This window comes from Ovis canadensis, chromosome 2 (assembly GCF_042477335.2).
Source record: "Ovis canadensis isolate MfBH-ARS-UI-01 breed Bighorn chromosome 2, ARS-UI_OviCan_v2, whole genome shotgun sequence".
Lineage (NCBI taxonomy): Eukaryota > Metazoa > Chordata > Mammalia > Artiodactyla > Bovidae > Ovis > Ovis canadensis.
In genome coordinates, this window is record NC_091246.1 from 52,715,469 (window position 1) to 52,740,046 (window position 24,578).

Sequence of the window (24,578 nt, forward strand, 5' to 3'; positions counted from 1 at the left end):
TAAAGAATTATTCATAGGCTATTATTGTTTTAGAGGTTTGTGGAGTATTTTTAAGAGATTAAATAATTGTACTTTCTTAAAGGAACAAAGAATGTAAAAACTATGTGGAAAGTAAAATAGCTCTGTTGCTTTTAATATGTTTCACAGTATAAGTCAAAATTCAGACAAGTGCTCTCTTTTTTGTTTTAGGCAAATCGTACTTGCCCAATCTGCCGAGCTGATGCTTCAGAAGTGCATCGGGATTCAGAATGACCAACCTAAGAGCACAAATTTAGTTTGGGTGTTCCTCATCACATGTATATACGGACTATCCATTGAACTTAATCTGTGTGGCTTCCAGCCCTCCCTTTACCAAAAGGGTCAATGGACCTTTCTTTGCACTGTGTGACTTAATCAACTATAAAAGCTTACAATTAGTCTTCACAATTATGGGATTGTTATACTAACCGTGTGATTGGAACTCCAAAGACTTTTTCTTTAGCTTAATTTTGTGTGTGCACTAACATTCCCTGGTTTTTGTGTGATCATTCCGAGTGTTGCTGCAAGATTACAGTGGACGTGATCTTTTAGCATGTGCTTTCATAAAAAGTGGTAGCTCCAGATGATATAGCAATCTACCTTATATAGAGCCTTCAGAAACTGTGAGTGGAGATGAGTGCAGCGTATGACTGTTGATGGTAAATGTGTCTGTGTGCGTGTGAGAGAGAGAACGTGTGAAACTACTTGTGAGAGGGCATGGTAGCTAACGTGTGTGTGAGATCCTATATACCAGCATGTACCAAGAATGTGTGTGTAGTTTTAATTATGCTGCAATGTATAATCTGGTGTGTTATTTAAACAGCACTAGTACTGTACACTGGTTTTTCCCCTTGTGTTTGCTGTTGCACACTGATTGCTAAGGGTGCATCAACTATAAGCATTGAATACTCCATCCCCCTCCCTCCCAGTGAATGGAATGAGAAAAGCCTTCTTCCTTTGCTTCAGGCAGCTGTCACCTTCTCTTTGTTGGTGGTCCCAACTGGGTCACTTAAGGAAAAAGTGTAATAGATTCTCACTCCATGAACCTGAAATTTTGATTTTTGTCGTGAAAAAGAAATTTTTAAATCTCCAACTTGCTGTTTCCAAAAAGAAGGTGCAATATCATACATCATCAGTTAGCAATATTAGCATTTCAATCAATGATTTGAATGTTGATACTCTCTTGGTTTTCCTTTACATTTTCAGTAAGCTTCTTAGCCGGATGTGCTTGTGATTTTTTTTTTCTTTTAATGTTTAGGTTTGTAGTCTATTCTGAAGATATTTGAGTAATATATTTCTAAGAATACCACTGGTCCCATGAAGTCTCACCTCCTCTACTTCCACCAGAAAAAAATCTGTTAACTCAGCTTGACTTCTGATATGTTATTTGTTCAAGCTCCCATAGGCAACTAAATTGTTTTAAGAAAACTGTGTTTCTGTTCTGCCAAACTCCAGTTCTGAAAGTTGTCTAGTTCTCCCCTCAGTAAACGTGCTTCTCATTGAAACCCTCATTTCCAGGATGGATCAAGTGCTGTGACAGCTCGAGCTCCTTAGACCTGGTGTGCTTTGATGTTTTATCACTTTTCTTTTTTGTTGAATGAGAAAAAAATTAATATCACAGGTGTCCAGAATACTTGCAGTATAAATGAAGATTTGATTTTTGTATAAAAAATAATGCTGTAAAACAGGAATTGACCTGCATTTAGTTGCTCTGAAAAGAATACATAGCTGTGTGGGTTTCTTTGTTTTTTTAATAGGTTCCTTGAGCATAATTCAGATCGTTTCAAGTCATTTTTCTAGCAGTGTTTGAATTCCCCTCTCATTCTTCTAGTGTCTTCACCATTGTCTGCCTTTTCCTGCAGTTGATGTCCTTGTTCTGTTTGCAGTAGCACAAGCTGCAATTCTCCAGTCAGGACTGTGATGACTTGCTGCCAACCTCAGCTTTCATTTGGCTCTGTGTCCGTTTTCTACTCAGACAGTGTTAACTACTTGTTACTGCCATGCTACTTGCCTTCCCTTGAAGACTATAAGCTCATCACAGCTTAGAGTTCAGTAAAGTCAATTCACACAGAAGCACAATTTTGCCCTTTTTCAGACACTGTTGCCTCTATCTAGTCCTACAAGTAGGATTTTGCATACTTTGTTTGCCCCTGTATTTGTCAGTGCATCAGAAATACATCTAAACAGTGGTAAAATGCACATGTTACTTTTAAATCATTAGAGTATTCCCTACCTGTTCCTAATGAATAAAGTGTGTTAAAGACCAAAATTACTGGCGTAATAATCAACTACATTACAAATCACGTATAGTTTAATCTTTATTTTTTTTAATTAAAAATCATGTTTAAAATGGCAAAAGCCCATCTTATACATAGACTCTTTTATATAGCTGCAAAAAATTTATATCTGTACAGATCTAACATAACATTACTACACTCAGTATTCATTTTATTGAAGCATGCAAGTAAAGCACTTTTTCTAATTTATATAGATACTTAATTAACAAGGCACACTGTACTAATGACTAGGAAAAGTAGCTCTTTCTTCCCTCTCTGGGATGGTGAATTCTTGTCATACTACCCCTTTTCCATTAAATTTTTGAGAGGCCGTTGGCAATTTAGGAGGCAGCAGGGTCTATTTTGGTAAAATCCAGAATTGTTGCACTCTTGTGGCTGATTTCTCTTTGGGAATGTCTTTTCTTCGCATGGGGCTCTTAGAGATGTGTGCAGATTTGCTTATTAAGTAGTTAGTGTGTGTTAGGAGCGTACATGCATGTGTTCCAAACCAGCTCAACCTAGCCACATTTAGCAACTGTGTGGCTAGCAGAAGAGAAAGAACAGTTGATTTGTACCCAGCTGTTGACTCCTTAGGTGATGCACCAGATAGCAGGCAGATGTTGGTTTCTTGCCTTCTTCCCCTTTCCTCCTAAAACAATATTGGCTTTACCACCTTAACTCTGCTGTGGTTTTTTTTGTTTTCCTTTGCATGAAATACCACCTTTGTTTGTTTTTAGCACCCCCTCTTCCCCAAAAAGAAAAAAACAAAAAACAAGGCCTCCAGGTATCAAGATCTCATTAGGATTTTCTGTCCTGAATTTTTTCAAGCAAAATCTAGAAAATGTGAAAGCCTATTTAGATTTTATACACTCTCTGAAATGTGATTTGTTAAGATTCTTATATTTGGGCCTCTTATAATATTTTAAATGAGATCTACCAACTCACTTATGAGAATATTTTTCACAGATATCTTTAGGCCTTTATTAGAAAGCTATTTTCCCCCTGTTGGTACATTTGGTTACCTCATTTTGCTGTTTGTTTCAGATTATGGAAAGCTCACAGGGGTATATTTTGGAATCATTTGCTGAGTCATTTCCTCAAATCATACTCCATTGTATCAGTTAACATATAGTTTTAAATGTACGTATTATAAATATCTGTAACCAAATCATTTGAAGGCTTGATAAATTTTTAACAAAGTTTGTACATTTTTTATGAAAGTTACTAGTAATGCTTTACTAAGTAGTGCAATGAATTTTTATTTTTAATCCCTGTGCCCAATTTTGGAGTTGAGAGGGTTGTTGGTAATAAATGTATGATGTACACTTAAAACATTGGGTTGTGTTTGGTGTTACTGTGTTAGGGAAGGGTAGGGGTCATGTGTGTTTGGAGGGAGGGATGTAGGGGACTTCCAGCAGGAAGATAGAGCTCTTGAGCTCCTAGCAGCCAAACTTAACTTTGAGGCAGTAATTCAGGTTTTGTTTCTGTGTTTGTGTCAACAACTTAGAAACATAAAAGCAGCTTGCTTTATAACTCATGTGGCACATATTTATATCTTTAAAAAGGCCAAGAAGATAGCTTGAGTGTAGGCACATGGACATGGTATAGGCTCATTGAACAGTAAAGTTACATTAAGTGGGTGCCTGGAGTTCTTTCTATTTGTGTCAACCATAAGATGCAAAAGATAGTTGGGCAGATTGGTTCACATTAGCTATAGTATGTTATGTCTAACTTGTCCACAGAATATGGAAAGAGGAGCTCATCATTTTCCATACGTGTTTGTGTAATTGCTTTCCTTTGACCAAAAAAGGAAGAGAGTAAAGCCATCTACTTTATATATTATTACATGCTGAAAGTGGAAATAGAATGCCAAAAAGAATGAGGCTAAGTGATAGAACCCAGTTCTCCCTCTTTGAGGAAGCAGTACTTCCTTGACAGAAGCATTCAGAAAAGTGACCAATCAGGGTCACTGATTGTGTCCCTCAGTTTTCCAGCATACTTGAAAGAATGTTTGCATTTGAACTGTGAATGTCTCAAAACTTGTTCTGTCTTATATTACAGAGGCATTTGCTGCTCAGTCAGTACCTGTGCATTCTCTCCCACCTCCCTACCTGCTGCTGTGGGCAGCGAGTCCCATGCGGCTGGTTCTGACCAGGGGACCATAAGGGTAGGCCACACAGCTCTCTATTCTGCCGTGGTGATGGCAGCCCTGGATCCTGAGTCACTACCTGGAAGAGCCACTGGATTCCACGGGTTTTCTGTTAACAATAAACTGAGGTCCTTAGACTACTCTTTGTCGGGATTTTGTCTTTGCCAATTTATTCCCCCCATTCAAAAGACTTAAGTCTGTTTAGTCTTATTCTAACTACACTTTGATAATGCTAATCCTTAAGTGTACCAGTTAAACACCACTGGCTACAGTTAACTTTTAGTAGGTCACAAGGTCAGATTTGCACCACATGATAAAATTCTTCCGAATGTTTGCTGTCAGGTCAGTACCAAGTATCTCAGGTCTCTGTGTGCTTCAGGCTAATGATAATGGAGCATCACCTTTGATATCCCTAGACTTCTCAATTTCTTCATTGCATGCCTTAATATACTACAGTATGATTAGAAATATTTTACTGTTTGTATAGTTGAACATAATTTATTTCTATATCAATACGTAAATACATAAAAAGCAGACTTAGTTTCTGTGAACATCATATATAGCTTCCCTGGCTAACATTTGAGAACAGAATTTCCTGTTTGTTAGTAAATTCCCAAATTAAACATTTGTTTATAGCACCTTCCAGATTCATACCTATTTAAAAATTAACTTGCCAATCAGAGAATTGGGCATTCTGAAGAGAGCAACAAACTCTGAACCCATACAAAGTGTGTGGGGTAGACTCCTACTAAAATTGCTCTAAAGTGCACGTGCTCTTAACCTTTTTCATGTGGTTCTTCTGCCTCCCAAACTGGAAGGAACTGTAGGAATGAGAAAGATTGAAGGGGAAAAAAAGAACAGTGACAGCCAGGGATACTGAATGTCACCTTACTGTTTGGAAATGGGCTGTAGGGTCAGTATAGATGTTTCCTCACTAGAGAGATGAGAATTAACTCAGGATGAAGGAACCCATGTTCCCTTCAAACCTCTGTTTCTTGGTCTACACATGGAAAGTTTAGTGGCTGGTCAACAAAAGGACCTACAGCCTGCACACAGCACCCTGCATTGTATACAGTCAACATGTTCACCAGCTGCTTTCTTGACCTCCCTTTCAGTGTTAGAATCCCCTTCCCACAACCCTTCTGTAATAGTAAACTTAAGAGATGCTAAGGCATCCTCCCTCTTCCCACTACCCTAGCACCTTCAGGTTTAGATGAGAGTAAGTTTTATATTGGACTTCCCTGGCAGCTCAGACGGTAAAGTGTCTGCCTACAATGCAGGAGACCCGGGTTCGATCCCCGGGAAGATCCCCTCAAGAAGGAAAATTATCCATCCTTCTTGGTAGTAAATATAGACATTTCTGCAGTCAGTGTAAGCAATGTGGTATCCACATGTTTTAGTTGGTTCTTTTTCTCCCCTTTTACTCTTGGATATGTTCATACTGAACTTCAGCTAAATCAGAAGACTATAACCTTAACTCCATTACCAAAACAAGGCCAGCCTTGCCAAGAGAAAATGGATCACTGGCTATTCAGGCTTGCTGCTACTGCTAAGTCGCTTCAGTCATGCCCGACTCTGTGTGACCCCATAGACAGCAGCCCACCAGGCTCCCCTGTCCCTGGGATTCTCCAGGCAAGAACACTGGAGTGGGTTTAATTGCAGTAAGGAAGAGCATAGATTGCGTTTACTCTAATTCCAGAATATATAAAGGAAACTTGGATCCTCTGTCTAATCCAAGTTGCTAAATTTTAGTCAGGGAAGCAAATCAGAATGGAGAAATTGAGTTCAAGTTCAGTAAATTTCTGTTTCCCATGAAATGAGAGATCCAGGTCCTTCCTAAGGAATGTTCACAGCACAAATGTGTAGCAGCACAAATGTTCACAGCACAGCAGTGTAGGCCAGGAAGCCTTCAGAATCAGGAGTTCAAATACTGTGTGTATTTGTTTCCTCTGAGTGCCTCAACAGATTACCACAAATTCAGTGATTCAGAGCAATTTTAATCTTTCAACTTCTGGACCAGAATTTCAAAATCATTGTTGCTTTTCATTGGAGGCGCTGGGTGAGAACCGTCCATGCCTCTGTCTCCGTGGAGTTCTTTGGCTCGTGTAGACACAGAACTTAAGTCTCTGCCTGTCTACACATGGGTCTTCACATCTCCCTTGCATCTCTTATGTGTCTTCAACTGAATGGAAGTTCCCACTCCTTTGCATAGAAGCCAGCTATGGAGGTGGCTTTAAGGAAAGCCAGGTTTGTCCGATCTCAGTAAATTGTTTGGATGTTTCAATGAATGAACTCAAGATTCCAGAATTTCTTATCAAAATGACCAAAATAAGTAAACTGTGAAATGTACCATCAGGTAAGTGAGCAAATTAGCAATTGTTGTTTAAAGGGTAATAAATAGGAACAAGCCGGGTAACCTGTGCCCCAGGTGTGTGGTTTGATCCAAGATGGCTCCTTTGTTGAATCAAAATCTGATGAATCTTGAAAACATGGTAAGTGAAAGAAGCCGGATGAAAGGCCACATATCAAGATACTCCACATCCAAGGTCAGGAGTGGCAGCAGTGAGGAGATAGCCCACGTTCAAGGTAAGGAGCAGCGGCTGTGCTTTGCTGGAGCAGCCATGAAGAGATACCCCACGTCCAAGGTAAGAGAAACCCGACGGTAGGCACTGAGAGAAGGCATCAGAAGGCAGATAGACCAAAACCACAATCACAGAAAACTAGCCAATCTAACCACATGGACCATAGCCTTGACTGACTCAATGAAATTAAGCCATGCCGTCATCCCACTCCAGTACTCTCACTTGGAAAATCCCATGGACAGAGGAGCCTGGTAAGCTGCAGTCCATGGGGTCGCTAAGAGTAGAACATGACTGAGCGACTTCACTTTCAGTTTTCACTTTGATGCACTGGAGAAGAAAACGGCAACCCATTCCAGTATTCTTGCCTGGAGAATCCCAGGGACAGGGGAGCCTGGTGGGCTGCCGTCTATGGGGTTGCACAGAGTCAGACATGACTGACGCGACTTAGCAGCAGCAAGCCATGCTGTATATAGGGCCACCCAAGACGGTCGGGTCATGGTGGAGAGTTCTGACAAAATGTGGTCCACTGGAGAAGGGAATGGAAAACCACTTTAGTATTCTTGCCTTGAGAACCCCATGAACAGTATGAAAAGGCAAAAAGATAAGGACACTGAAAGATGAACTCCCCAGGTCGCTAGGTGCCCAATATGCTACTGGAGGTCAGTGGACAAATAACTCCAGAAAGAATGAAGGGATGGAGCCAAAGCAAAAACAACACCCAGTTGTGGATGTGACTGGTGATAAAAGCAAGGTCCTATGCTGTAAAAAGCAATATTGCACAGGTACCTGGAATGTTAGGTCCATGAATCAAGGCAAATTGGAAGTGGTCAAACAGGAGATGGCAAGACTTGGAAGCAGTGATCTAAAATGGACTGGAATGGGTGAATTTAACTCAGATGACCATTATATCTACTACTGTGGGCAAGAAGCCCTTAGAAGAAATGGAGTAGCTTCATAGTCAGCTAGAGTCCAAAATGCAGTACTTGGATGCAATCTCAAAAACGACAGAATGATCTCTGTTTGTTTCCAAGGCAAACCATTCAACATTACGGTAATCCAAGTCTATGCCCTGATCAGTAATGCTGAAGAAGTTGAAGTTGAATGGTTCTGTGAAGACCTACAACACCTTTTAGAACTTACACCCAAAAAAGATGTCCTTTTCATTATAGGGGACTGGAATGCAAAAGTAGGAAGTCAAGAAACACCTCGAGTAACAGGCAAATTTGGCCTTGGGGTACAGAATGAAGCAGGGCAAAAAGGCTAATAAAGTTTTGCCAAGAGACCACACTTGTCATAGCAAGCACCCTCTTTCAACAACACAAGAGAAGACTACACATGGACATCACCAGATGGCCAACACCGAAATCAGATTGATTATATTGCAGCCAATGATGGAGAAGCTCTATACAGTCAGCAAAAACAGGACTGGGAGTTGACTGTGGCTCAGATCACAAATTCCTTATTGCCAAATTCAGACTTAAATTGAAAAAAGTGGGGAAGACCACTAGACTATTCAGGTATGACCTAAATCAAATCCCTTATGCTTATACAGTGGAAGTGACAAATAGATTTAAGGGACTAGATCTGATAGAGTGCCTGATGAACTATGGATGGAGGTTCATGACATTGTACAGGAGACAGGGATCAAGACCATCCCCAGGAAAAAGAAATGCAAAAAAGTGAAATGGCTGTCTGAGGAGGCCTTACAAATAGCTGTGAAAAGAAGAGAGGTGAAAAGCAAAGGAGAGAAGAAAAGATACATCCACTTGAATGCAGAGTTCCAAAGAATAACAAGGAGAGAGAAGAAAGCCTTAGTGATCAGTGCAAAGAAATAGAGGAAAATAATAGAATGGGAAAGACTAGACATCTCTTCAAGATAATTAAGAGATACCAAGGGAACATTTCATGCAAAGATGGGCTTGATAAAGGACAGAAATGGTATGGACCTAACAGAAGCAGAAGATATTGAGGTGGCAAGAATACACAGAAGAACTGTACAAAAAAGATCTTCACGACCTGATTATCTTCAGATAATCACGAGGATATGATCACTCACCTAGAGCCAGACATCCTGGAATGTGAAGTCAGGTTGGCCTTAGGAAGCAGCACTACAAACAAAGCTAGTGGAGGTGATGGAATTCCAGTTGAGCTATTTCAAATCCTGGAAGATGATGCTGTGAAAGTGCTGCACTCAATATGCCAGCAAATTTGGAAAACTCAGCAGTGGCCATGGCCCTGGAAAAGGTCAGTTTTCATCCCAATCCCAAAGAAAGGCAATGTCAAAGAATGCTCAAACTACCACACAATTGCGCTCATCTCACAGGCTAGTAAAGTAATGCTCAAAATTCTCCAAGCCAGGCTTCAACAGTACATGAACTGTGAACTTCCAGATGTTCAAGCTGGATTTGGAAAAGGCAGAGGAACCAGAGATCAAATTGCCAACATCCTCTGGCTTGTTGAAAAAGCAAAAGAGTTCCAGAAAAACATCTCTGCTTTATTGACTATGCCAAAGCCTTCGACTGTGTGGATCACTGCAAACTGAAAAATTCTTCAAGAGATGGGAATACCAGACCACCTGACCTGCCTCCTGAGAAACCTGTATGCAGGTCTGGAAGCAACAGTTAGAACTGGATGTAGAACAACAGACTGCTTCCAAATTGGAAAGGAGTACGTCAAGTCTGTATCTTGTCACCCTGCTTATTTAACTTATATGCAGAGTACATCATGAGAAATGCTGGGCTGGATGAAGCACAAGCTGGAAACAAGATTTCCAGGAGAAATATTAATAACCTCAGATATGCAGATGACACCACCCTTATGGCAGAAAGTGAAGAACTTAAGAGCCTGTTGATGAAAGTGAGAGAGGAGAGTGAACAAGTTGGCTTAAAGCTCAACATTCAGAAAACTAAGATCATGGTATCCGGTCCCATCACTTCCTGGCAAATAGATGGGGAAACAGAGGCTAACTTTATTTTGGGGGGCTCCAAAATCACTGCAGATGATGACTGCAGCCATGAAATTAAAAGACGCATTCTCCTTGGAAGGAAAGTTATGACCAACTTAGACAACATATTAAAAAGCAGAGACATTACTTTGCCAACAAAGGTCCGTCTAGTCAAGGCTATGGTTTTTCCAGGAGTCATGCATGGATGTGAGAGTTGGACTATAAAGTGAGCTGAGCACTGAAGAACTGATGCTTTTGAACTGTGGTGTTGGAGAAGACTCTTGAGAGTCCCTCGGACTGCAAGGAGATTCAACTAGTCCATCCTAAAGGAGATCAGTCCTGAGTATTCATTGGAAGAACTGATGCTGAAGCTGAAACTCCAATACTTTGGCCACCCGATGCGAAGAGCTGACTCATTTGAAAAGACCCTAATGCTGGGAAAGATTGAGGCAGGAGGAGAAGGGGATTACAGAGGATGAGATGGTGGATGGCATCACCCACTTGATGGACATGAGTTTGGGTAAAACTCCGGGAGCTGGAGATAGGCAGGCCTGGGGTGCTGTGGTCCATGGAGCAGCAAAGAGTTGGACACGACTGAGCAACTGAACTGAACTGATCATATGATTCCATCTATGTGAAATGTCAAAAGCAAATCTGTAGATAAGGGAAGTAGATTAGTGGTTGACTACAGCTGACTTAGGGTTGGGAGTGACCGCCAAGGAGTGTGGGTTTCTTTTAGGAGTAATAAAAGTATTCTGAAATTGCGATGGATGCAAAATTCTGTGGATGTATTGGCAGCCATTGAATTGTACAGTTTCAATTGGTGACTTCTATGGTATGTGAATTACATCTCAATAAAGCTGTTCTTTTAATAAACCCAACATAATACCTGTCAGAATGTCTATCATTAAAAAGATTAACAATACCATGTGTTGGTGAGGACATGAAACAAACAGAATTCTCATACACTTGTTTTTTTCTTAATTTATTGATTTTAATTGGAGGCTAATTACTTCACAATATTGTAGTGGTTTTTGCCATACATTGACATGAATCAGCCATGGGTGTACATGTGTCCCCATCCCGAACCCCCCTCCCCATCCCATCCCTCTGGGTTGTCCCAGTGCACTGACTTTGAGTGTGCTATTTTATGCATCAAACTCAGACTGGTCATCTGTCTCACATATGGTAATATACATGTTTCAGTGCTATTCTCTCAAATCATCCCACCGTCGCCTTCTCCCAGAGTCCAAAAGTCTGTTCTTTATATCTGTGTCTCTTTCGCTGTCTTCTGTATAGGGCTGATGTTACCATCTTTCTAAATTTCGTAAATATGTGTTAATATACTGTATTGATGTTTTTCTTTTTTACTTACTTCACTGTGTATAATAGGCTCCAGTTTCATCTACCTCATTAAAACTTATTCAAATGCATTCTTTTTAATAGCTGAGTAATACTCCATTGTGTATATGTACCACAGATTTCTTATCCATCGTCTGCCAGTGGACATCTAGGTTGTTTGCATGTCCTAGCTATTGTCAACAGTGCTTCAGTGAACATTGGGGTACACGTGTCTCTTTCAGTTCTGGTTTCCTCAGTGTCTGTGCCCAGCAGTGGGATTGCTGGGTCGTATGGCAGTTCTATTTCCAGTTTTTAAAGGAATCTCCACACTCTTCTGCATAGTGCCTGTACTAGTTTGCATTCCCACCAACAATGTAAGAGGGTTCCCTTTTCTCCACACTCTCTCCAGCATTTATTATTTGTAGACTTTTTGATTGCAGCCATTCTGACCAGCATGAGATGGTACCTCATTGTGGTTTTGATTAGCATTTCTCTGATAATGACTGATGTTGAGCATCTTTTCATATGTTTGTTAGCCATTTGTATGTCTTCTTTGGAGATATGTCTGTTTAGGTCTTTGACCCATTTTTTGATTGGGTCATTTATTTTTCTGGAATTGAGCTTCAGGAGTTGCTTGTATATTTTTGAGATTAATTCTTTGTCAGTTGTTTCATTTGCTATTATTTTCTCCCATTCTGAAGGCTGTCTTTTCACCTTGCTTAGTTTCCTTCGTTGTGAAAAAGCTTTTAAGTTTAATTAGGTCCCATTTGTTTATTTTTGCTTTTATTTCCATTACTCTGGGAGGTGGGTCATAGAGGATCTTGGTATGATTTATGTCAGAGAGTGTTTTGCCTATGTTTTCCTCTAGGAATTTTATAGTTTCTGGCCTTACATGTAGATCTTTAACCCATTTTGAGTTTATTTTTGTGTATGGTGTTAGAAAATGTTCTAATTTCATTCTTTTACAGGTGGTTGACCAGTTTTCCCAGCACCACTTGTTAAAGAGATTGTCTTTTCGCTGTTGTATATTCTTGCCTCCTTTGTCAAAGATAAGGTGTCCATAGGTGTGTGGATTTATCTCTGGGCTTTCTACTTTGTTCCATTGATCTATATTTCTGCCTTTGTGCCCGTACCATAATGTCTTGATGACTGTAGCTTTATAGTATAGTCTGAATTCAGGCAGATTGATTCCTCCAGTTCCGTTCTTCTTTCTCAAGATTGCTTTGGCTATTTGAGGATATAACAATTATAAATATATAGGCACCCAGCATAGGAGCACCTCAATACATAAGGCAAATGCTAACAAGTATGAAACTGGAAATTAACGGTAACACAGTAATAGTGGGATACTTTAATATACCCCACTCACACCTATGGATAGATCAACCAAAGAGAAAATTAGCAAGGAAACACAAGCTCTAAAGGATACAATGGACCAGTTAGACCTAATTGATATCTATAGGACATTTCACCCAAAAATAATTAATTTCACCTTTTTCTCAACTGCACACAGAACATTCTCCAGGATGGTTCACATCCTGGGCAATAAATCTAACCTTGGTAAATTTTTTAAAAATGAAATCATTTCAAGCATCTTTTCTGATCACAAAGTGATCAGATTAGATGTCAACTATGGGAAAAAAACTATTAAAAATACAAACATATGGAGGCTAAACAACACACTTTTGAATAACCAACAAATCCTGGAAGAAATAAAAAAGGAAATCAAAATATGCATAGAAAAAAATGAAAATACGACAACCCCAAACCTATGGGATTCAGTAAGAGCAGTGCCAAGGGGAAGGTTCATAGCAATACAAGCTTACCTCAAGAAACAAGAGAAAAATCAAATAAATAACCTAACTTCATACCAAAAGCAACTAGAAAAAGAAGAAGAACCCCAGGGTGAGTAGAAGGTTTGAAATCATTAAAATTAGAGCATGAATAAATGAAAAATAAACAAAGGCTATAGCAAAAATCAACAAAACTAAAAGCTGGTTCTTTGAGAGGATAAATAAAATAGACAAACCATTAGCCAGACTCATCAAGAGAAAGGAGAAGAATCAAATCAAAATTAGAAATGAAAATGGAGAAATTGCGACAGATGATACAGAAATACAAAGGATCATAAGATACTACTATCAGCAACTATATGCCAATAAAATGGACAACTTGGAAGAAATGGATGAATTCTTAGAAAAGTATAACCTTCCAAAACTGAACCAGGAAGAAATAGAAAATCTTAAGAGACCCATCACAAGCATGGAAATTGAAACTGTAATAAACAGTCTCATACACTGTTGATGAGAATATAATTGGGATAACCAAGTTAGAAAACTGATAGCTATCTACTAAACCTAAGCATACCCGGTAACCCAGGAATTTCTCTCCCAAGTCTTTACCCAACAGAAACACATGCTCAAAAAGGTATGTACAAGGGTGTTCATAGCAGACTCCTAATAGCTCAAAACCTAAACAACCCAAATTTTTACCAGCTACTGAACTGATAAATTATGGTTGATTTTTACAATGGTATTTTAGACAGCAGAGAGAATAAACTACCAATACACAGAGCAACATGGCTGAATCCCAACAAATATAGTGAATAAGACAGAAAAGAATATTTCTGATTATTCCAATGATTGAAAGTTTAAAATAAAATGTGAGCAGTCATTCTCACCGTTATTCTTGGCAGCAGTGGTGGTAACCAGAAGGAGCAGAGTGTGAGGGACACCTGGGCTGTGAGGAATTTTCTCTTTGTTAATCCATGTGCTTCATTACACAGTGGTTCAATCTGATAAATTCATTGTAATCTATACTTAGGATATTTTCTTTTTATGTTTTGTTCTAGACTTTTGCCTTTTCAAATAGTTTTATTTTTATTTGAAGGACAATTGCTTTACAGTATAGTGTTGGTTTCTGCCAAAAATCAACATATTTTTGATTTTCCACATTTAACTCAATTTTCTGTGTATATAATTTTATGAACTTTATTTTTTAAATAAATGGTAAGTCTCATTCTGACCCTTTGAGAGAAGCACAGCTATACAGTGCACATGGGCAAATAAATTCTTCTTTATTGGGAGTATAATTGCTTTACAATGTTGTGCTTCTGCTGTACAAGAAAGTGAATCAGCTATATATACATATACATACGTATATACAGAAATTCCCTCCCTCTGGAGCCTCCCTCCCACTGCTCCTACCCCCCATCCCCCGCTCTTTGTCTTCACAGAGCAGAGAGCTGAGCTCCCTGTGCTATACAGCAGCTTCCCACTATGAATTTTTATCATTGGGTTTTGTTTTTGTGTTTTAGGCCACGCAGCTTGCAAGATCTTAGTTCCCCATCCAGAGATTGAATCTGGGCCTAGCTGTTGAATCTGGGCCTAGCTAACACCTGGACTGCCAGGGAACTCCCAATTTTTATCATCTTAAATGAGCCATACTAGCCACATCAATACTCCCAATGTTGCACCACATAAAACTTAAGCTCTCCAGGTTGAGCACTTCCCCCAGGTAAAACATCTGTACTTTAAACTTGTTTTCAAGTTAAAGTTGACAGCAGCAACAACATTTCCAGAATATTGCCTCCATGCTAATAATGAGAAAGTGTTGAAGCATAATATTCACACCAGGGGGCACTGTTGTACAAAAGCAGGTTCCAAACAAAAGCCATGTCAACATTCCTGTGCATACAAGCATCCAAATGTACTTTAATGTTGCTTCTATTAACAGAGAGCATAATATTAAAAAACCTGTTTCCCAGAATAATACAGGATCACTACAGCCCAGAGACTCCTCTCTTCCTAAGCAGTGTTGTGTTTATTCCATGCAAAAACAGAGCTGAAAGTTTAAACGGTTTTTTAATATTTAACTTACAGCCGTTTTAGTTTTTCTTTCTCTTTTTTAAGCTGTATTCTAAAATGTAGCTTTGTTTAGCTCTCAAGTTAAGTGCTCTTGATGTTGATCAAGACTGATTTCTGTGTGTGATTTCTGTGAACTTGACTCCTGCGCTGCTTCCACAACCACACAGGTCAGTGAGATCGGGGCTATACCATCTGCCAAAGCTGCCCTTACCAGTCCCAAGCTTAGCAGTGGTTCCTAAACCTCCAGTCGAATGAGTAGTTTCCAGTCTCACTGGGCTTCGCTATGGTTCCTGACGCCACTGTGGATCCTCGGTTCTTAAAGTGCCCTTGTCTATTACTGTCCTCTTCTGGCTCCACCCTCCTGTTTCTCTCTGAGTGTCCTCTCTCCCCTGGCTCTCTGTTTTTTTGGCCTGCCGCTCTATTAGTAGGGCTCCCTAGAACGCGTTCCTCACCCTCTGGTTTTCTCGTTCTGCACCCTTTCTCTGGAGTGACCATATCCTCCTACTGATCCAACTGTTTGCTCAGTCCTCCTGATCCAGAGGCTCACATCTCAGATCCCAGCTTCGCCCCAGAGCTTCTGCCCCCTGGGCTTGGTTCTGGCCTCAGTGCTTGACCCCCTTGCCTTGTAGTTTACCCTCTAACAGCAATAAAATTGCTTACGGTTTTCCAGACACACCATTTTTCCAGCTGCCTGCTGGACACTTCCTCCTGAACTCCCCTGCCCCAAACAGCCTATAGGTACTCCAGTTCAGTACATCCAAATATGATCCCATCCAGTTTCCTTCAAACTTGTGTCTCCTTCTGCATCCTCTTTATTTCTACTGCTGACCTCACCACCCACCCAAACGGCACCGCCAGAAACAGGGAAGTCATCTTTACCCATCTGTCTTCCGCCTCCATGACATCTCATCAATTTCCCTTTGTCTCCTCCCCTTCCTCCATAAATAACCCCTAGTTCAGGTTCCATCACCAGCCTGTTTAAGATCTCTTCTAGCTTTGCACCCCACGCCACTCATATTCAGACCCCTCCGCAGCCTCCAAAATGAGTCATTCAAAATATCAATCTAACTCCCTTCACCCCCATCCCCACCCATGGTCTCAGACCCTTAAACAGCTATCACTGCCTACAGGTCAAAGTCCAAGCTTACAGCATGAGTCCTTCTCCAACAAAAGCCCCATTTGGTCTGCTGCTAACTGCGATTTCAGCCTCAAAGCTCCAGATCTCTTTCCCTTGTATTTTACCCTCTAACAGCACCAGTCTGCCAAAGGTTTCCCAGACACACTGTGTTCTTTCTCTCTACATTTTTTCAGGCAGACTCCTCTGCCTGGAAGGTACTTCCTCCCCTGCTCTCTCCTCTCGTGACTCAGATCAGGTATCATCAGGAGATCTTTCCTTATCCTGTGAGTCAGATCAGATGCTCTAATTGCTTCTGTAATAGCCTTTGATGAACCATTTCCCTCCCCCAGGGTGTGGTCAGCACTTGTTCTTGTGGGGTTTCCACTGGCCTGTCAGTATCTGGAGCCTGCACTGAGGCATGTCTTTACCTCTGGGACCTAGCTCAGAACATGGCACAGAGTAGAGGTTCAAGGAATGTTTCCTGGGTGAAAGAACGGAGACTGGCTCCTGGCTTGAACAGTTGGGTGGCTGGTGGGAACCAACAGTCACCCAAGGGAAGAACCTGCAGGAGAAGCAGATTTTGGCCAAGTGAGGATGGAGAGCAGAGTGTGTGTGTGAAGGATGCGGTCCTGTAGATTCCTGGTGAGGAGCACACACAGGGGGCAGATGTCCAGTGGGCAACGCAATGACCAGGTCTGGAGCTCCCAGGAGAAGCCTGGGACATTGGGAGTTGGAAGTATTTAATTGTGTCCCCTAAGAAGACGGGGCTGACTTCAGGAGGGAGTCTGTTTGGGGCTGGCTGGGGGGCCCCCACACTGACACTCCTTTACTGAAATGTGTCAGGAAAAGGCTGCTCCAGCTGCCCAAGACTCTCCTAGTTCAGAATGAGCTACCCTTCCTGGATCTGTGTGTGGGGTGAAGTGGCTCAGGTCACCATTAACTTGGCAGGGGGAGCCACACCTTCATACTTGCCTCACTCGCTTGAAGACTGTGATCAGGAGTGCGCCCTGTCCTGGGCACTAAACACAGAGGCCATCAGCTCTTTGACCATGCAGGGTCCAGCAAGGCTGACTCTCCAGAGAGGGCCTTGCTCGTGCCCTGGGGGCTGGAGTGTTATGAGCCCGCCTACATACAACCTGGAACCAGAGGCCATGCTGGAGGAAAGGCCTCAGAATTTCTTCACAAGGCAATGTGGCAGGAAACTCTGAGGTCCCAAGTAACTGTTTGTTCACAGTCTCTCAGTCCACTTTGTGAATTGCACAATGAACAGCCACAGGGGCGGCTTGGACCAAATGCCCACAGAGAGAGAGAGGCAACCAGCAGAAGCTGCGAGCTCCAAGCCCCTTTCTCAGCAACTCACTAGCCGAAAGTTATGCTCCTAGGAACTGGTCTGCAGAGAAAGTTCTGATTCCAGGTTATCCACTGGCCTCACCACGGCCTTGCTTAGTGGACATCCATCCAGAAGGAGGCCAGGGGAGCGGCCCTTTCTTATAATGTCACTCACTCCCTGTGTCAGGGGGTGTGCCTTCTCCAGGATTCACAGAGGAAGGAACGGACAGTACCTTAATGGCCGCCTCTCCTCCCTCAAGGCCTGGAGAAGCAGAGGACGCGTCTTCCAGAGCAGAGCAGAGGAGAATGAAGCAGAAACACAGAATGAGCAGAGATGGGAGAAAAGATTCTTGATGGCTCTTCAGCCCCTGGTTCTTGTCCCACCTGTGTCTCAGCCCTCTCCATGAGATGCCCGTGGATCTTTACAACAAACTTCCAGGGGTTTGACTCTGCTAAGTCCACTCCAACTCACTGAGAATCCTAAATGGTCCTGGGAATGTGCCAAATGAGCTCTGTGCCCATGGGTAATTAGCTTAACCTCTTCGGGCATCATTTCCTCATCTTTCAACTGAGGATAATAAGATTCTTCACAGAATGAAAGGAACTTAATTTAAAAATGTAGCTCAAGGGTAAGTGCTCACGATGGTACCACCCACATGGCAGGCTCGTGACTGACGATTTCCCATTGACTCCTTCTCTAAGACACCACAGGCCCCGAAAAGTTCTGGAGCAAAGATTCCAGATCATACACATACTGGTGATGGTTGGTTGGAACCCAGAATTGGATAAAAAGGTCAATCCTTTCTCCCCCTAAAGTAGGACCAGAGCACTGAGCGTCTTCTCTGGCTGTGTTCCTACAGTGGCAGACCTAGATGCTTGTCTAGCAGATATTTGTCATTTCCTACCATTCCCTCTTCTTCCCCAAAGTCCCCACCACCCTCCCCACTCACCACACATTCTCAGGGGGAAATGGACTTGAGTCCTGGCTCTGGGTGACCCCTGGGTTGTTAAAGCCAATGAGAACATATATTTCCCTGGGCAGTTAGGGCTTTGAGGCGCAAGTTATGATGAACTTCCAGCTTATTTGGAATGTTGGTTCAGAAATGCCCTCTGTCCCCTGGATGTAAACATGGATGTATGTGTCCCTCCTAGCTACCCAGAGTCATCCTATAGGAATTAGCCGCAGAATGAAGCTGACCCCATGAATGCAAAGGAGATTCGGAAAGAAATGGGCCCAAAGTTCACCTTGGTCTGACTTCTGGCCATATGAGCCAGCAAAGCGCCTGTTCAATTTGGCTTTTCCGTAACTGGCAAAATAGGATCCTAACTGAAAGAACCACGCAGACATCTAGGGTTCGTGATTTCAAAAAGATGCCATGAACAGAGTCAGTGTTTAAACTGAAGCAGCAATGGTATTTGAGATGAAAGATTATTTATTCAAATTTCTCCCCAAACACTGGAATTCTCCACCCAGACAATTCCTCTAATCACACAGATTTGGCTATTGCTCATGTGTCAAATATCTCTGGTGGCTCAGCAGTAAAAGAATCTGCCTGCAATGCAGGAGACCCAGGTTTGATCCCTGGGTCAGGAAGGCCCCCTGGAGAAGTAAATTGCAACCCACTCCAGTATTCTTGCCTGGGAAATCCTATAGACAGAGGAATCTGGAAGGCTACAGTCCATTGAGTCACAAAAGAGTCAAACAGGACTTAGCAACTGAAAAACAACAACATATGTCAATAATGAATAGATCTGCATGCTCCTAAATCTCAGACTGGATATCCCTCAGGCAACTCTGAGAAAGAAGAGAGGTGCTCACGTATTAATAGGCTGGAGAGTTGATACAGTTGAAAGGCCTGGGCTATTGATCAGGTCATCCTTCCAGAAGTTAACCGTTTCAGGTTGCAGTTGTCAGCAACAGGACTCCTGAATTTCTGACCTTATGTTAAGACCACATAGAAATATTGGATGATATGGAGGCCCACACCTGCCATGTTTACTTAAGTATAAAGTAGGAGAGATCAAGAGAGACAACCTATAGTCAAGCTGTTTTATAAAAAAAAAAAAAAAAGAAAAACTGTGTTATAAGGCAGGGCATTATTTCCCCCCTGCATAACAGATTATTCCAAAACTTAGAAGCGTAAAATAGTGTACATATGTTGGGTTGACCAAAAAGTTTGTTCAGGTCTTTCCATATGGAAACCTCCTCCTTATGGGAAAACCTAACGAATTTTTGGGCGAACCCAATATTATATCACACAGTTTCTGAGGATCAGGAATCCTGGAGCGGCTTCCCTGGTTCTGCTCCGACCAGAACCCGGTCTCTAATGAAGACATGATCGAGCTGTTAGCTAGGTCTGCAGTCTCTGGAGACTTGACTGAGACTGGAGGGTCTGCCTCCAAGCTCATTTTTGTGGTTGATGGAAGCCCTCAGTTCCTCACTTAGGGCCTTTCCATAGGGCTGCTTAACATGGTAGCTTGCTTCCCCTAAAGCAAGTGATGCAAGAAAGAGTTCAAACCGTTCATGACCTGGTAACCTCATAACCTCATCTTAGAAGTAACATGCCATCTCTTTTGCCATATGCTATTGGTTACACAGAGCAGCCCTGGCATGGTGTGGGAAAGGGCTTCTTAAAGGTGTGCACACTGGGAGGCAGGGATTAGAGGGGGCCTGCTTGGAGGCAGCACATTTCAAGATGTCCCTTGAGGCACCTCTAGGGGCACAGGAGGATAACTGCATCCCCTGAGGTCTGGCATCAAAGTCCTAAGTGGCTCACTGCAAAGGAGGAATGTTTTTGATGTCTCCTGATTTATCCCTCTTGTATTAAATCCTGAATAATTATGTTATATCACCTCTTCCACCAAAACTTTTACATATATGAAGTGCTCTCAAAAACCCCACGGCATACATGGGGAATGTCCAGTGCTAAGCTTCTCCCAGTGTGAGAAACAGGGCAGGGAGATCTGTCTCAGGACTGGCAAGATGGCCTGGGGAGGCTAAAATGACAATCATTTAGATGAGTCAGCAGCTAAATTAAAAGCCTGACTGCAGTAGCTCGTAAGCATATATACACATACACACACATACCCTGGCAACAACCCAATGCCCACCAGTGAAAACTGGTGAAATAAATGATGGTATATATGGCTGGACATTAACATGAGATTCTTTCTTTGTTTCAGCTGAGACCCCAAAGGCTGAGAATACATGATAGAGGCTTAATTTCCTTGTTTACCAAGAGAGGAGCCAGACCACACATACAGGATATGCCAAGGTAGTATAAAACCACCCTTGCTGGCATTAATGCTCTCCCCAGCCACCCCACAAAGGGACAAAGGGCTGGAGAGTTACTGGTGTGCTGAGGCTCTCCTGCCCGCACCCCCCCCTCACACCTCCTGCTTCCTTCTCACCTAAAGCTGTGTGAGGAAGTGTAGGGGTTGCGTGAAGAGGCTGAGAGCTGACTCATTTGAAAAGACCTTGATGCTGGGAAAGACTGAGGGCAGGAGGAGAAGGGGACCACAGAGGGTGAGATGTTTGGATGGCATCAGTGACACAATGGATATGGGTTTGAGCGGACTCTGGCAGTTGGTGGAGGCCTGGCGTGCTGTGGTTCACGCGTTCGCAGAGTCGATACGACTGAGCAACTGAACTGAACTGAACTGAAGAGGCTGGGCAGGGCTGCAGACCTGAAAACCTGCCTTCCCACTGATGGTGCTGAACAGCAAGCCTGGGAGCAGACTCCCTACGTTTGGAGGTCTAGAAGGACAGACACCAGAACTTCAGCAGTGACTCTCTCTGTAGTCGAGACTGGAATTAAGGATCAAGGAATGGAAAGAAACTGATGTTTCAATTCAAATTCTTCTATAATGTTCCAAATAAACATGTTTGTATATTACCAAAAAAGGAGATCAGGGCTTACTTGGCAGTCCAGTGGTTAGTGCTCCACACTTCCACTGCAGAAGGGCATGAGTTTGATCCCCGGACAAGGAACTAAGATCCTGCGTGCCAAGAGGTGCTGCTAAAATAAAATATAAAAATAAAATAAATTTTTTTAAAAGGAGAAATTGAAATTAAAAAAAGGGCATGTAATGAACACATAATAATAAATTGCTTGCTCTTGGGGGTAGTACTAGGAAACATTATTTCTAGTGATTTCAGATTTTCATTATATTGAGTTATTTTATAATAAGTGCATTTTATTTTTAGAAGCAGAAAAAATATCCAGAGACAGCATTGAATGATTGGATGAATGAAAGCTTGGACCAGAAAGAACAGCTTGGCATCCCTCTTCTCTCTCGTTGAATGCAGGACTCTGACTAGTTGGTAGGACGACCGCTGGTCAGTCCAGTCTCTGCCTCGGGAGAGCTGCTAGCCCCAGAGAACTCTTTTCTCTGGCTGCCCACACCGAGGAGGGGACTTCCAGCCAGCACTGGGAACAGGTGTTCAGGACCAGTCACCATAAGGACACAAGTACTTTGAGAGTCCTGTCTGCCTCTGGCTGGGACTCTGCCACCTGCCCAGACCTCAAGGCTCCCTCGGTTCTGCCTGTGTGAGCCTGGCCCCCCAGACCCCCCCCCACCTGCCCACTTGCCCTTCTTCCCTCTTTCTCGTCCACTTATCTTCAACCTTGGCTAACTTTCTGACAGGGAAACTAAGGAACCCTGAGACAAGGGAGTCACCCAGAGTCAAGCAAGGGGTGATAGGCAGGGTGGGGCTAGGATCCAGGTCTCCTTGTGGCTGCCAGCATGTTCATTCCATGAGTGGCTGTCTTGTATGTGGTGGGAGCAAGGGAACTTTTTCTTCCTTCCCTCTCCTTCAACCAGAAGTACACTTATTTTTTCTTCAACAAGTAAATGGGTTCGGCAGGGTTTGGGGGTTTTGGTTTTATTTTAAACACTGGATTCCTAGGGGAACTGAAGAGAACACTCTTTACTTAGTCTGCCCTGTGTAAACCTCAGCTTCATCAGATGAGAAGCCCAGAGCTCTGTCACACAGCAATTATTTTCCTACACCCCTGCTCCTCCTTTATCCACACATTAGCTGGGGTGACTGGGGAAATATTCCTGGTGCAATAAACCCAAGGAAAGAGCTCTGCAGCCCAGAGCTTGGCATCCCCAAGAGTCGCCCCCCACCCCTAGAGCTGTACGCACCAGCCCTAGGACTAGTAACTGCCAGCAGAGCCTCTCCCCTCTGCTCCACATCCCTCCCTGCTGCCTCGTGGCCACACTCTTCCAGCCCCCATTTGAGGAGCGACTCAGGAAAATAGGGTGGTCCCAGAGTCGCGTCCCTGACACATGGCCAGAATAGCCTCTTAAGGAAATGAGGAAACTGTAAAGTTCAAGTGGGTGTTTACTACTGAGCTCTGGCTCATACAGCCAGTGATCAAACAGCAGGAGTCTCATCAAACAAAGACTGTAAAGTTCATCCCAGCCTTCTTGAGGAAAAGATGGGTGGGATCTGGGGGTTTTCAGGAGGCAGGGCAGGTGTTAGGAGCTGCTGCGCGGTGAGAGGTGCCCAAGGCTGCAGGCTCAGAGCCTCTGCTGGCTCAGCCCTGACTCACAAGCTTGGATTTGGCCGTGCGGCGTGCTGGGGGGTGGCAGTGGGGAGTGTCAGCTGTGACCTTCCCTTTCTGTGTGTCTCCTGGGCTTACCACCCACTCTGCTCCCAACATCTCCATCCTGTTCTCATTTGGGCCTTGATCAACTTTGGAGGCAAAAGACATGAGCAACAAAGGGCTTTGTGTTTTCTGAAAAGGATGTTGATACGGAACTCAACAAATCAAATATCTTGTGTTTTCAGAACCTCTCCTTTTCTGGCAGCTGTTCTTGGCTCTAAATCCTTCTGTGTGCCCTGACTCACCCCCTCTGGCAGCAGTGAGTCTATGGACTGAGTCTCACAATGCTGATTCTAGTGTAGAATAAGCACAATACAGGGAACCAAGCATATTAGAAATGTAGTTATTAAAATATAAACAAATTTGTGATATGGAAAAAATGCTAGTTTACTAATGCATTAAATGACAAGATCTAGCAATAGGTCTAATTATGGCTGAGATTTTGAAGAAGTGATGGATGTTAGTGATATTTGAGGGTCTCTGTGATGACCAGAGTGTGATGGTGAAAGTGTTCAGTTGTGACAAAGTCCTAGGTTCTCTGAAGCGTGTGGTTTGTTGCCTACATGCTCACCTGAAGGGAAATGTAAACTGCAGTTAGAGGTTAATGAAAATCAGAGTGTAATTTTTTTCCTTAATGGTCAATACCGAAACCAGATTGATTATATTCTTCCCAGCCAAAGATGGAGAAGCTCTAAACAGTGAGCAAAATAAGACCTGGAGCTGACTGTGGCTCACATCATTAGCTCCTTATTGCAAAATTCAGGCTTAAATTGAAGAAAGTAGGGAAAACCACTAGGCTATTCAAGTATGACCTAAATCAAGTCCTTTATGACTGATTATACAGTGGAGGTAACGAATAGATTCAAGAGATTAGATCTGGTAGGCAGAGTACCTGAAGAATAATGGACAGAGGTTCATAAAATGGTACAGGAGGCAGAGACCAAAACCATCCCAAAGCAAAGAAATGCAAGAAGGCAAACCAGTTGTCTGGGGAGGCTTTACAAATAGCTGAGAAAAGAAGAGAAGCAAAAAACAAGGGAGAAAGGGAAAGATATGCCCAACTGAATGCAGAGTTCCAGAGAATAGCAAGGAGAGATAAGAAGGTTCTTAATAAACAGTGCAAAGAAATAGAGGAAAACAATAGACTAGGAAACAGTAGAGATTTCTTCAAGAAAATTGGAGATATCAAAAGAATATTTCATGAAAGGATGGGCATGCTAAAGGACAGAAACAGTATGGACCTAACAGAAGCAGAAGATATTAAGAAGAGGTGGCAAGAATACACAGAACTGTACAAAAAAGGTCTTAATGATGTGGATAACCACAAAGATGTGATCACTC

The 24,578-nt window shown here is 42.5% G+C and overlaps 1 protein-coding gene across 16 annotated transcripts in view; it reads left to right on the forward strand.

Moving 5' to 3' along the window:
- RNF38 (ring finger protein 38) overlaps nucleotides 1-3,626 on the forward strand; it is a 129,260-nt gene extending 125,634 nt beyond the window's left edge. For all 16 annotated transcript variants that reach the window (XM_069576163.1, XM_069576161.1, XM_069576164.1 and 13 more), the window contains one exon: nucleotides 190-3,626. In XM_069576163.1, the coding sequence (XP_069432264.1) occupies nucleotides 190-252 (63 nt within the window). In that variant the 3' untranslated portion in view covers nucleotides 253-3,626. The remainder of the gene's footprint in view (nucleotides 1-189) is intronic.
- Nucleotides 3,627-24,578: the final 20,952 nt, after the last annotated feature.